The sequence below is a fragment of the Macaca mulatta genome, chromosome 9, assembly GCF_049350105.2.
Source record: "Macaca mulatta isolate MMU2019108-1 chromosome 9, T2T-MMU8v2.0, whole genome shotgun sequence".
Taxonomy (NCBI): Eukaryota; Metazoa; Chordata; class Mammalia; order Primates; family Cercopithecidae; genus Macaca; species Macaca mulatta.
In genome coordinates, this window is record NC_133414.1 from 87,306,636 (window position 1) to 87,321,451 (window position 14,816).

At 39.1% G+C, this 14,816-nt stretch overlaps 1 protein-coding gene across 1 annotated transcript in view; it reads right to left on the reverse strand.

Moving 5' to 3' along the window:
* Positions 1 to 617: 617 nt before the first annotated feature.
* ZNF365 (zinc finger protein 365) overlaps positions 618 to 14,816 on the reverse strand; it is a 104,946-nt gene continuing 90,747 nt past the window's right edge. Inside the window, exon 5 of the mRNA XM_077945019.1 lies at positions 618 to 1,025. Coding sequence (XP_077801145.1) covers positions 1,002 to 1,025 — 24 coding nt within the window. The 3' untranslated portion in view covers positions 618 to 1,001. The remainder of the gene's footprint in view (positions 1,026 to 14,816) is intronic.

Below are 14,816 nucleotides of genomic sequence, written 5' to 3' on the forward strand. Positions count from 1 at the left end.
ATGTAATTCTGAATTAATGGCATAGCAACAAGATTTATATCTCACATATCTGTTACACCTCAGCACTCTCTATTTTAATAATCAATTGATATTTCGTTAACACACATTAACTATCCTATTAAAACTAAATTAAATGCTATTCTGATTTGATTTTATTAAATACATGCTGGCAACACTAATGAGGTGCTGGCCATTTAAATCATGACAGGACCGCCAAATTTGCAACCCTTTGTTAAGTGAAGTAATTTCACAATGAAAAAAATGAGCAGATGTGTTTCTCAAGCTGACAATTTCATAAATACTTCAAATGAAGTCATGATGGATTTTCAACCAACATCTCAAAAGACTAAGAGAAACTCTCAGAATATGCTTCATTTTGAATAAGGCTGCGCTAAAGATACCTTAAAGAAAAAAACACTTCACCCTCATCTCATGTTGTAAGGTCACTCACTAATTCTGAGAAGAGCAAGATGGTGTTGGTTCATGAAAGAATTTCAGTATTCTGGCAAAAATACTTCTGAAACAAACGAAACTGACTTCCTCAAACAGTTGAGTGTTTTGCTTTTGGTGCGGTACCAGATTTTGTTTCACCAAAGGAATGGAACTTAATAAATAAATTACCCAATAACTATTTTTTATTTAACAACTGAGTACCTGCCATGTCCCAAGCTAAATAGAATATGATTCTATCTCATAGGGACAAATATTCTGAAGCCTCTTCCACTTTCTATGATGGGTTATATGAGAAACTCAAAGCATGAGGGGTGGGCTGTGCCCTCAGGAAGTCAGCAGTCTTGTTAGGGAGGACCTGGAGTTCATCCATCAGGAGTCTGAACCCACTCCTGGAGTAAAGTCGCCAAGTAGCCCAAGTTTCTTGTAAAGTTCCTGGCATGTAAAACATGCTTAATAAATATTTGTTGAATGAATGAAAGCTTCCCTGGCACAATTAACTTGTGATTCTCTCATTCCAAGTCCTCATCCAGAATCACATCATTCGAAGTTCATTCTTCCACAATTGCAGACTCCTAGTCATAAAAGCCAAAAGGAAAGTTAGCAGAGTTGGTAGTGGTATCTAGGTGCCAGCAACAATAGTCAAAAAAAAGAAGTGGTTTCAACCATGGGTCCTGGCAAACAATTGTACTGGCAACTGTTCACTTATGTGCTGCCAAATTATGATTGACACGAGGAGCGTCTTTTTCTACAACTGAAAAGTCACACCATTCCAGCAATATCTGTAATTGGGATCATGAGCTGAGTGGGCAGTTCAGGTAAGGAATTATACATCCTGATTTGAATAGAACAGTCTCTGTTTTTATTCATTTTCCTGAAGTAATTATTAATAGCACCAACTCTCAAGAGTGTCCTGGTTCAGATGATAAGTTATATAATCACCGTGAGTACAGGATAAAGCCTGATGAGCCAGAGGTATGGGGCAAGATTTCTATTTAAGAAAGTAGTTTGCACACACCACTTTTATCTTCCTACCTTTGTTAGCTATGTTCTTCTTTTCATATGGTTAATGTTTTTAATGCTCCAATTCTACAGTATAACTGTAGTTGTCTTCTGTGCTTTTTCTATATGTTGACTCTAAAATTAAGAGTAATTATGACAGATTATGTTCCTAATTATAAAATGTTCTGGTTTTCTTCTATGTGGGAGGAATATGGATATGTCTTTGAACACCAAAGTTCTACTAAAATTCAGCCTTATGGCAAGGATGAAATGAAGGAGTTTCTGCATGCCATTTATTGGAACTTTTCAACCTAATAAGACAACATTCAGTAAATCCCTTTAATTGGACAGAATGACTCAGGGAGAAGAGATTAAGGATGTTGGTCTCCTTGGAAAGTCTGATAGATGCAAGGTACTAGCAATTAAACATGTCTAGAGAGGCATATTTCAAAACAGAATAGAAATTCTTTGACAAGAATCAAGTAGATATGAAGTTAAGTTTTTTAAAGCATTGTACTATGAATAAAACTACTAGCCTAAATTTTAAAACATTGTTTAAGACTTAAAAAACGACACTTGCGGTGGGGCGCAGTGACTCATTCCTGTAATCCCAGCACTTTGGTAGGCTGAGGCAGGTGGATCACGAGGTCAGGAGATCAAGATCATCCTGGCTAATATGGTGAAACCCAGACGTGGTGGGTTTCAAAAAATTAGCCAGACGTGGTGGAGGGCGCCTGTAGTCCTAACTACTTGGGAGGCTGAGGCAGGACAATGGTGTGAACCCAGGAGGCAGAGCTTGCAGTGAGCCGAGATTGTGCCACTGCACTCCAGCCTGGGTGACAGAGCGAGACTCCATCTCAAAAACAAACAAAATAAACAAACAACAAACAAAAAAGCGACACTTGCTTCTTCCCCATCCTTCCTGCTTGAACTGAAGCAGGAGGAGAAATTTCTCTAGACCCCAAGGAGATCATGTTCTATAATTCTTTCTTGATATGTAGCCAAAGACAATAATGTAAAAGTAAGACTTCCCATAGGATAGAGCAAAGGGCTAAGGGAGAAAATGTCTAGGAGCTACACCCAGGGAACAGAACCATGTCTTAATCAAGGAATCCTTCCTTCTCTTAGATAATATCCTCCTAGGGGGATCACTGTATATTGGGTTTGTGAGAGGCAGATGGCTTCTCCTTTTCTTTCTGAAGCTTTGGATCAAGAAAAGCTGTATCCACACCTGATACAGAGACTATCTCCTATCACCTGAAGATGCTGGCCTTTTCCTTAGAAGTAAAGGTGAAGTCCGAATTACTGTTTAGGGCTTCTGGTTGTCTTTCTTGGAGAAAAGGTGAGTGTGTTCAGCTTGTGGGAAAAGGAGGATATAAATAGCTGAATACCAGAAAGGTGGCCTGTGAGAGTTTGTATTACCGTTCACCAAATATTTTTGTTTCTATCTCTATGGTGCGACCTATTGTAAGATTGTAAACACACACCCCACATTGAATTCAAGAGTAGCCATGTGACTTGCCTTGGCCAATGAAATGTGGGTGAAAGCAATGTTTGTTATTCCTGGACGGAAGTGTTAAGAGACATGGGTCACCATGTCTCTTTTCTCTGCCATGAGACTGACAACATTCCAGTGAAAGCCTGGGCCCCCAAGTGAGGACAACATACATCTGGGCTTCAGCTGACCAATAATGGGCATTTAGTGTGAGGAAGAAATCAACTTTTGATGTTGGAAGCCACTAAGACTTGGGGTCATATGCAGCATAACCTAGTTCATTCTCATGGTCACAGCAACAAACAGTGCTAACAATATTAAGATAATGTAAAGATTATTCACCATAATGCCAAGTAATGTGCCTGGACCTATAAAGAAGGAGATATAATCCCACATCTCTAAAGGACGAAGCATTAAACACTCAGTGACACAAAATCTTGATACATTTGTTTGCTTCATAGTTGAACTGATTTTCTTATTTGGCATTTAGTTCTTCCTGGACTTTCTAGTTGCCTTTCTTTTTTTCTCTAGAGGAGTTTAGGATTATTGTTTTATCTCTAGCGTTCCAAAATTTCACCAGGATACCTCTAAGATGTCAGTCTCTTTTCATTTATTTAAGTTAGTGTTCTCTTTCTCCACTGCTTCATCTCAAAAACCTACCCCAGCCTCATTTATTATTTAGCTCTCCCCATCTCATATACCCACTTGCAATTTTCTTAGAGTTATATTCAGTCCTCTCTCTTCCATTAGACTATGGGCCATAGTCTAATGTGCAGGGACTGGGTCTGGCTCCACTTTTAATCCCCACCCCCATGCCAGGCATGGTACCTGGTATGTAAAATGAACTCAATAAGAAGATGCTGAATTTTTTACTTCCTGTATGCTTCCTGGTGACAAAAGTAATTAATCACAATATAGTAAATTGAATTTTAAGATATAACTATTTTTTATCTCTTAGTAGTATATGATTGACATTGCTCATTAATAAGACAGAACAGGAAACATGAATGGGTTCCAGTGTACAAATGCCCTAACAGCATGAAACAGTAAAATGATATTTTTCTGCTTTCTGAAATTCAGTGATGAGAGACAGCATTCATGACATAGAACACGGCTGCTTCAATTACAAAAACAATTCAAATCAAGCTCTTGGAACAGTTTGATGTCTAATTTGGCTTCCTTAACCATTTGACTTATGCATTTCACCTTTTTCTCTAGAACTTCTATGGAAGAAGAATTAGAGAAGCCTATCTTGAAGTTCCTGACACAAGATCTTAGTCTTAACAGCTTTTTTGGCATCAGGTGGCAGAACAATCTTTTCTTCCAGCTGTAACCTTAACTATGACCTTGGTTAGGACCTCATGTAGTGAGCAATACATGTACGGTAAATTTCAGAGTTACATGAAAGTTTCTCATCCCTCCAAAATATCTAATTGTTGGCTGATATCCCAAATTAGGCCTTCACTTCTTTGACTTAGAACTTTAAAAATAAAACTTTTTTTAATACCTGGGAGGAAAGACAAGTTAGAATCCCAACTGTGGCACACCTTTCCTCCCAAATCAGGCCCTGTAGAAATTCTATCAAACTTAGGTGGTTCTGAGGAACAGTTTGAAAACCACTGCAAAGCTCAAGTCTATATAGCCCTAGAGATACTTGCATAAAAACATCTATGCATTTTTCTAAGAGAAGATTTTTCTACTGCATGAGGAAAAAGCACAGTAGGTGTAGGTCCCTGGGCCATAGAAACCCTTCCCAACAACCCCCCCCCCCCACCCCACACACACACACAAATAGACGTAGAACAGGAAAACTCAAGGATTTTTAATATGTCTCTAATAACTTGTCAGACGGTAAACCTTGAACTTGGCTTCCTCCACAGTATCCTAACACCCCTCATATGCAGGAGCTTCAATAAGATCCATCTGTGTTTTAAGAGGGGCTTCATAAATACAAATGAAATTGAAGTTTTAGGCAGCCAAGAGTCTAACTTTCTAGAAGATTCCAGTCCAGCCCCCACACTACCCAGCTGCCTGCATCTGATTGGCTTTTTAGATAATTGATCACAGCTGGTGGCTTAATTGGGCCTGCCACAGAAAAACCAGTTTCTTCTAGAAATAAGGCTTCATCCTGCCATGGTGCCCTCGGGGCCAGTGAACTCACTGGGAAGAAATGTGACTCCCACTTCTTCACTTGAAGAACTTGGGGCATTTCCTAGATGTGGCTCTATGCCAGGGATCTGGTTGCAGCTTGGTGAGCTTGAGAAAAGAGTGCAAGCTCCCTCTCTTCTACCCTGAGAGAGCCTTGTAGTCTCTCAAAGTTTGGTAATTTGCTTTCAAGGTTGCATGAGGTGGCATGGTTTTCTTTAATTCCAGTTTATAGTGAACAGTCACAATTATACAGTATCTTTAAATGTCTTTTTAATTTAATTTAATTTAAATCCCTGTATTGCCCAATGCAGTGGCCACTTATAGGCACAATCGTAGTGCACTTCAGCCTTGAACTCCTGGGCTCAAACAATCTTCCCACCAGAGCCCCCTGAGTAGATGGGACTACAGGGGCATGCCACTGCACCTGACTTTAAAGTGTCTTTCTATTGTATTTGATTCATCCCAATTACAAGGCTTCTGTCCCCCAGTCCCATTTGAAAGACCACATGTCCATTGTGAGGAATTAAGTGCTAATGACAAACTTGTAACCCTCCATTGCTGAAATGGGGGAAGGGAGCTAGCCGTGGCCTGGAGAAAAGCCATGTCTTGCCAGAGTGGCCATGGGAACCTCATGAGGGACAAGAGAGCAGGCTGGAGAGCTCCAACTGTGCCAAGATGCATTCTTGTCAGGACATAGCCCAAGAGGCATTGTCCAACAGGAAACAGCTTACTTGAGGATCATAAAGTAAAGAAGGAGGGTTGGAAATTGAGACAGTTAATGGAAAAGTTGGTCAAGTTGGCAGGGCAGGATCCAGAGAAATTAAGCATGTCAGAAACATACAATCAGAGACAAGACCTGGTGAACTGGAGCTACTCCACTATGAACTCCATAAGGCCCCATTCTCCTTGATGGCTAGTTATGTCAACTCAGGAGAAAATATTTAGTTTTGGACTTCTTTGTGATTCCTATAGGAGAGACAAATAAAGACTGCCATCAAGAAGTTGAATATGCATATCTAAAGCTCAGAAGAGATCTGAGGTGGACAATGAGATTAGAGAATCATTGGCCTATTGGCAGTAGTTGAGACCATGAACACTGATGAGATTACCTAGGAAGTGTGAACAGCTGGGTAAAGAAGATTGAATGGTGGTTTCCTTAGAGGAACTGGAGAGAAAAATAGGCTCTCACAAAAACAGTCTCTTTCTCTCTCTCTCTCTCTCTCTCTCATTCATTCAAACACACACACACACACACACACACACACACACACACACACACGTGCGCGTGTATGAAATAGCAAAGAGTATTACTTTCCATGACAATTTATCTGAGGCCGGAGGTACACATTAAGGCCAAACAAAACAAAAATAATTTACTGGAATAAATAAACAAGTAAGAAAACTTAAATTTCAGCAACTCCATCCAGAAATCAAAAGGCAAACTAAGTGTAGCAGAGACACCTGTTGCCGACATACTGCTGTTTTTCTAGGCTAGCAGAGTCCTGATTTTGTGTGCCCTACTCTGGATGGCCATATCTTTCATGGAAGGTGGTCCCAGCCATGATCATGGGATTCTTATTGCACATCCAATAATTGGTTAAGCAGGGACATGTGGTCTAATTCTAGCCAATGAAACATGAGAAAACTTCTGGCAATTTCTGGGAACACTCTACTTGTTCTTTCAAAGAGACTGGTGGTGGTGGTGGTACTCCCTTTTCTAACTCTCTCTCTCTCTCTCTCTCTCTCTCTCTCAATGTTAATATGCCTATGTGTGACTCCAGGAACAGTGACAGACATTCTGTGACCCTGAGGAGAGAAGACTGAGGACAAAAGCAGACATGCTGAGATGCCCATCCCTCAAACTTTGGTGTTCTAAAGAAAGAAAGAACCTTCATCCTTGGTGTGTCAACCAGCCACTGAATTACCGACCCTGACAACCACCTCTGGAGTTCTTGTTATGGTAAATAATGAACATCTTTATTATTTGAGCTCCTCTTTGTTTGGTTTTCTTCAACTTGCTGCCGGAAAAGCATTCTAATTGATACACTAACAAACTCACAGTGGGACAATTTATAGGTGATTAGTAATACATCTAACACAGCATTTACTATGTGCCAGGCATGGTTCTAAGAGCTTTAGCCCTTTTAATCCTTATAACAAGTATAAGAAGAAGATACTATTTGTTTTCTTCATTTCCCAGATGAAGAACTTCATTACAGAAAGGTGGAAGTACTTGTTCAATGTCACGTAAGTAACTAGTAGTAGAACTAGTATTACAAACACAGGCAGTCTGGCCCCCAAATTGAAACTCATAACCAAGATACTAGACTGCCTCTTAGATTTACAAACAGGAGCTAGGTTACTTCTATTCAAGGCAATTACTAGGGAACTATAAAAACAGCAAAGGAGAAGTCAGATCAACAAAGTTTTTACTTCCTGTTTTATGACTTTCTTTCCACTTAATCTCCCCAACTTTGCCCAGGTTCCTTACTGTCTCCTTGTTCTACCCCCAAGCAAAATCTTCTCTCAGGTCGCACTTAACCCGCAAAGGTATAAATGACTAAATAACAGAAGTGTTTGGATTTTACCAGGAATTGGAGCCTTAAACCTAGCTTGAATTTTATGTATCTATCTGCCTGAATCTACCCAGAAAACAGTCTTGTAAAGTCACATTTATGGAGAGCTGAGATTACACAGAATGAATGAATGGTACCTTTCCCCAAGGGGCCTATGGCCAATGAAAGGAAATAAAGACGTAAACTGGAGATTATCATGAAACTAAGAATATAAGATACAGGTCACAGTGGTTGCCTCTTGGAAGGGAACTTGGAGGGGTGGGGTAGAGGGCACTGAGGAACCAGCTGAGGAGACTCTGTTTTCACCCTAAGTCTGTTTTTGTGCTATTCTATACTTGGAATTTTTCCCATGTCCATATTACCCATTTACCAACAATTAGGAAAGACTAAAGTTCAATAAAATGTGATAAATCTCTTCTAGAAGTGTAGGCAGAATGCTCTGAGGGTACAAAATAAGTAAAATAGGCAAGGAAAGTATATTAGTTTGCTAGGGCTGCCATCATCACCATACACCAAATGGCTTAAACAACAGAAATGTATTGTCTTACAGTTCTTGAGTCTAGAAGTCCAAGATCAAGGTGTCCACAGAGCCATGGTCACTCTAAAAGCACTAGGGAAGGCTCTGTCACAGGTCCCTCTCTTCACTCTGCAAGCATCAGGTGTTCCTTGACTTGTAGAGAATGATATCTCTTCACATCTTCCCTCTACGTGTTGCCTATGTTCAAATTTCCCCCTTTTTAAGAACATCTGTGACATTGAGTTAAGGTCTACTCTAATGACCTCATTTTAAAGGGATTACCTCTGTAAAGACACCGTCTACATACTCGGGGTTAGGACCTTGACATAGGAATTGGGAGCAGGTCACAATTCAACCGATTACAGAAAGACATTGGAACCCTTTCTGGAGATTTATTCCATTGACACAGTATTGACAGGAGGTCATTGTGAGGCTTCTTTTCTTAGAACAACAGATTTTCTCAAGCACTTGTGATAAGCAACCCCTTGACATTTTAACACAGTGGGATGACACCACATGGACTCAGCCTGACGGGCACCACTTGGAAAATGGTAAATGTAATCTATGACAGGTGCATGTTAAATCAGGGAGCCTGATAGCTAAGTAGCAGACTGTGTATTGTGCTGTGCACCCCAGCTCTGGCTCACTTCTCCCATGTAACTACACCGTTGGAAAAGGCAGATTGTTGAAGCTTGAACACTTACAGGCAATTTCCATTTTTATGCTACTGATAATTGCATTTGTGGAAACATAAGGAGTCCCTGGTGGCTGATTCAACACGTAACAATTTTTAGAATTTTACTTTATAACCAAATAATGTATCCTGCTGAAGAGAGTGCTGCCTCTTGCGGACAACGTAATTTAAAAATCATGTCAAGTTACGTTTACAATAAAAATTCAAAATAATGTTTTCTTTCTAGATGACGTTATGAGTGTGACTTGAAGGCTGGAATGTTAAAAAAAAATGCAGGAAATTAGAGAAAAATCATGCAGATTTTTTTGTACATCCATGCCAAGAATATAAGCAATGGTGGGTATATGGTTTAGGTAGCCAGGATTTTGCAATAGTAAGTCATATAATCATATGAATATTATGAATATCATAATATCAACAATTAAAACATTTTTAAATAGCAGTTACTGTGATATACTGCCTTTTGCTATTCCAAGTATGGATGCCAGAAAATATAAGAAATACAAATCACTCAATCAAGAGGTCCCTCAGTTATTGTTTTCAATAGATTGATCAGTTTCATAAGAACTAAGTAAACGGTGCCATTTCAAATCATTATGAGAAAGATAGAGTACCTTTTTTTTTTTTATTTTTGAGACAGAGGCTTGCTCTATCACCCAGGCTGGAGTGCAGTGGCGCGATCTTGGCTCACTGCAAGCTCTGCCTCCTGGGTTCATGCCATTCTCTGCCTCAGCCTCCCAAGGAGCTGGAACTACAGGCGCCCACCACCACACCCGGCTAATTTTTTGTATTTTTAGTAGAGACGGGGTTTCGCTGTGTTAGCCAGGATGGTCTCCTCCTGACCTCATGATCTGCCCGCCTTGGCCTCCCAAAGTGCTGGGATTACAAGCATGAACCACCGCAACTGGCCTAGATTACCTATTTGATCTTTACCTCAGACTATAAATACCAGACATATTTACCAGAGGCTTTAAATATTTTTAAAGTAAAAAAAAATTCATGAACAATCCAAGTTTATGAAGCAAACTGATGAAGGTATATATAGATGAAGGTATGTAAGAGGTTAAAACTCTTCCATGTTAATGAAATTATAAAAATTAAAAGGCAAAGAATGAACTAGGAAAAAAAATGTTTACAACACATTAAAAAATAGTCAATTAAAAGGATGAACACTCCAACAGAAAAAATAATCAAAATAAACGAAAGGCAACACACACAAGTTAATTTTACTAATAAGTATATATTGATATTTTTAAAGTTTGACTGCAACAGTGATCAAGAAAATACAAAATGAGATACATTTTTATACATAGTGAGTATCTAAACATAGCAAACCCCAGCACTGTCATAGCACAGAAAGTATGTATAAACTACTAACAATCTTTCTGTGGGTCAATTTGGCAATCCAGAGTTATTATATCTGAGATTTGTATCTAACCTAAATTTATCCAGGAAGAAAACATCAAGGACATATGCTGTAGCAGATGCTGTCAGTGTCCATCCTTATCCTGTGTATGCATGCAATGTAGTTTCCAACTGCCAGCACTGGCAACTTTCTGCCTGGGATCCTTTCTGGATAAGGAAGTATGCTAAATCACAAATTAGGCTGGCTAGAAGTCAAGGGATTAACAGCCCTGGAAGCAGTCCTCAACCAATGATAGAAGTTAAGGATTCCTCACGCTCAATGGGGACAACTGTGAGTTCAGAACAGACTTCTAGGGGTGATAGTGGAATGCGGCCTCAGTTGTCCATGGTGGTGATTTGCTCATTAACAAATCCTGTATGGACTTTCTTCCTTTCTCTTTCTTACTTACCTTACTGATGTTTCCTGGATCACTCCCAAATAAGCTATTCAAATCCTTCTATCTAGGTCAATATTCAGGAGAAACTAACCAAAGTTATAGGCAAACATTTATCTAAAAGGATGCTCATCACACTGTTATTTATACTACTAGAAATTGGAACTATCATATGTTAATAATAGCAATAGTTTCATCAATATTATGATACAATATATACACATTAAAAGACAACAGAAGAATATTTAATGTCTTGAGAAGGCAAGTGGTATTACATAATGGTTAAGAGATAGGTTTTGAAATGTGATATCATTTCAAGTTCTGGCTTCACCACTTGCCACCTCTATGATTTCAGACAGTTAATTAACCTCACTAAGTGTCAGTTTCTTCACATGTAAAATGAGGGTGACGATAGTATCTCACAGGGTTACTGTAAATATTAAGGGAGATAGTTCCTATAAAGTGCTTAGCCTAGTTCCCGGCACACAGTAATAATATTTATCATCACTATTATTATTAATATTATAATACATAATAAAGTACAAGTTTGCAAAACAATATGTTGTATCATTTTAACACACACACACATACATGTATAATGAGACTTCAGAAAGTTCATGGAAAAAGGGAATTAAAAGACCAATAAAAATATAAACTTTATTTCTCAATACAAGCTGCATCAAGTTTAAGGCACTTTTGTAAGTGATGGTACCAGCCAATCAGTCCATCACTAAAACACTAAGGGTATTTAAATATATCAATGCAGTCTTTTTTGACATTACTAACTGAAGCAAAATGGGTGCTCTTTACAGGTTTTTTAAGATTATTAAAGAAAAACAATTCAGAGGAAGCCAATTCAGGACTACAAGGCAAATATATAGTGATTTCTCATCAAAATTCTCACAAAATTGCCCTTATTTGATGAGAGGAATGAGTAGAAACATTGTCATGGTGGAGAATGACTCTGGTGAAGCTTTCCTAGGCATTTTTCTGCTAAAGTTTTGTTTGACTAAAGTGCTCAAAACAGTCTATAATAAGCAGATGTTATCATTCGTTGGCTCTCACGAAAGTCAACAGCAAAATGCCTTGAGCATCCCACAAAACTGTTGCCATGACCTTGGCTCTTGATTGGTCCACTTTTGCTGTGAATGGTTCACTTCCACCTTTTGGTAGCCATTGCTTTGATTGTGCTTTGTCTTCAGGATCATACTGGTAAGGCTATGTTTCATCTTCTCTCATAATTCTTCAAAGAAGTGTTTCAGGATCTTGATCCCACTTGTTCACAATTCCCATTGAAAGGTCTGCCCTTGCTACAGTTGATCTGAGCACAATGGTTTTGGCACCCATTAAGTGGAAAGTGTTCTCAACTTTGATTTTTCAGTCAGAATTGTGTAAGCTGAACTGAGATGTCTACAGTGTTGGCTATTGTTTCTGCTGTTAATCATCAGTCCTCTTCAATTAGGGCATAAACAAGATAAATTTTTTCCTCACAAATTGATGTGGATGGTCTGCCACTGAGGGCTTCATCTCATCCTTCTTAAAATAAGTTATTCATTTGTAAACTGCTAATTTTGGGGGAGGGCACTGTCCCCATAAACTTTTCATAAAGCATCAATGATTTCACCATTATTCAACTCCAGCTTCACCCTAAATTTGATGTTTGTTCTTGTTTCAATTTTAGCAGAATTCATGTTGCTCTGATAGGGGCTCTTTACAAACTTATGTCTAAGCTTTCTCAGTGCCTCAACCTAGATCCTGTTTCAGCCATGTTATAACAAGTTAGTACGAGTTTATTTTGGTGCAAAAAAATTGAAATTCATGCATAGTTTTTTCACAATATGCATTTTCCATGAACATTTTGATGTCCCTTCATATATATTCATAATACATACATACATATATAAATTCTCACACATGTATATTTATGGAAGTATAGAAACATAGGAAATATATGCAAAGTTATTATGGTATATGACTGTATGCTAAGATGGTGGATATTTTTTCTTTGTGCTTTTTTATATTTTCCTAATTTTTAGAATTATTACTTTTGTAGTCATATGACAAAAGTTATTTTTAATGAATTTTTTAAATAATCTTAAAGCAACTCATAAAGGTACATTACCTGAATTTCTTCACATAAAAACATGTAATTTTTGGCCCAGGGCTAGCCAATTATTGTTGATGAAGTCAGGGAAAATATCACTATTTAGCAAAATTCATCTTTTTGAGAATAATGGGTACATTCTGCTCCTGAGCTTCCATTGTTGATGATGGGTCTTGGTGTAAATTAAATAGAACATTTTGTCACAGAGCCATGCAAATGCAAACACTGCCCAAAGATTGAGCAGCTGAGTGCCACAGTTACAACAGATACTTGATCATTCAGGAACTTTCCTTATTTAAGCATCAAAAGCAAGCAAAGAGGCTTGAAGCATGATTCATAGCATCCAAATGAGTGAATTGCTTCTGAAAGGGTGACTTCACTGTTTCAGATGGTTCTGCACTTCTTCAAAGTTTCTGATTCCACTAAGTCCAGGCCAGGTCACAAAGGAATATAAGTCCAACTTGGATTTGTTATCATCCTTCAACTCATATGTGTAGTATGAATATCATATACCTGTACACTCTTGAACAAATGAGCAATATTCTCATTCAGTGTGCTCAGATGAATATGTGTCTGCCAAAAAAGACAATCTTGCATCTCTGAGGGGTCTAACAGATTGTTTCTCTCAAGATACTCATTAATTCCCAAAAGTCTTTGATCTGAATTTGATAAAGACTTCCAACAACTTTCTCTTACTCGGCCTCTAACTAGATAAAACAATCTAATCTTTACAGTCAGTTTTCACTTCTTCCAAATTATCTATAAACTGTCAAAGAGCAAGTATATCAGAACAAAACGAATCTACAATTTTGACCACTTTTAGCATTGAATCATGCAGTGAACTAATTTGAAATCTTTACAGTATGAATTCTGACAAATCATGCAACAAAAGAAGAAAACACCTAATATCTCTTTGGATTTTAAAAAAATTAAAAATTCAACATTTTATTCCAGTTGCCTTGCCTATGGCAAATGAAATCTGCCCGTTTTCAGGTCTAAAACAAATTTCTTAGGTTATTTTACTTGCAAATGGTTAATGGATGCTGAATTTTGGTAAGAACTTTTTTTCTCATTAAAGGTCTCAGCCAGACAAAACTCCATCTCTACAAAAAATACAAAAATTAGCCAGGTGTGGTGGCATGCACCTGTGGCCCCAGCTACTCGGGGGGCTGAGACAAGACAATCACTTGAGCCTGGAAGGTCGAAGATAGAGTGAGCCATGATCATGCCACTATACTCCAGCCTGGGCAACAGAGTGAGACCCTGTTCCAAAAAATAAAAACAGTCTCAGCCAGGTCAAACCCATATAAGGTTAGCTATTCAGGTAACCTGTTGAATTCTCTGGCTGGGCAAAAGTTTTAGCAGATGTTGGTGATTAAGAAAAAAAAAGTAACATATAGTATATACTGAGTGCAATACAAAGCCTAGAGCTATAGATGAAGAAGCAGAAGCTAGAGACCTTGAGCCAAATGCACCATTGTCACAGAATGCTTAGGGTGTCATTTCACCAGCTGGAAACTTCTGTGGCCAGCCATGCCTCTGCTTGGGTTTTGCTCATTTCTGCTGGGCTTGTCTCACCCACACAGCCCAGCAGGCTGTGCTCGGCCCGTGCTACTGGCACGGATCCCACACTTGCTAAGGGCGAGCCAGGCACAGAGTGGTAGGGGCTGTGTGAATGTGTAAGCAGGGGCAGGTTCTGGCTGCTGTGCACAGCCAGGCACACCAGCTGCTGCAGCAGGATGGGTAGCTCCAGGTGCTGGCATAGGCGCTGGCTTCACATGAGGCTGCATACCTCAAGTGACTGCCACCAGGGTCTGGATGGATGAGGGGAAATGCAGTGGCACCTGAAAGCTTGGAGATGCCAGGAACTGCAGAACCCCAAAGAGGGTGTTAGTGGGTCACAACTCAGGCTTGGGAAGCCCCAAGATCTGGGCTTCCAGAAGGGCTGCAACTCTTCTCTCCTTCTTGTCACCCACAGTGAGCGAGTGGGGGTGTGTACAGAGTAGGGGACATGTTTCAGGTATTTGTGTT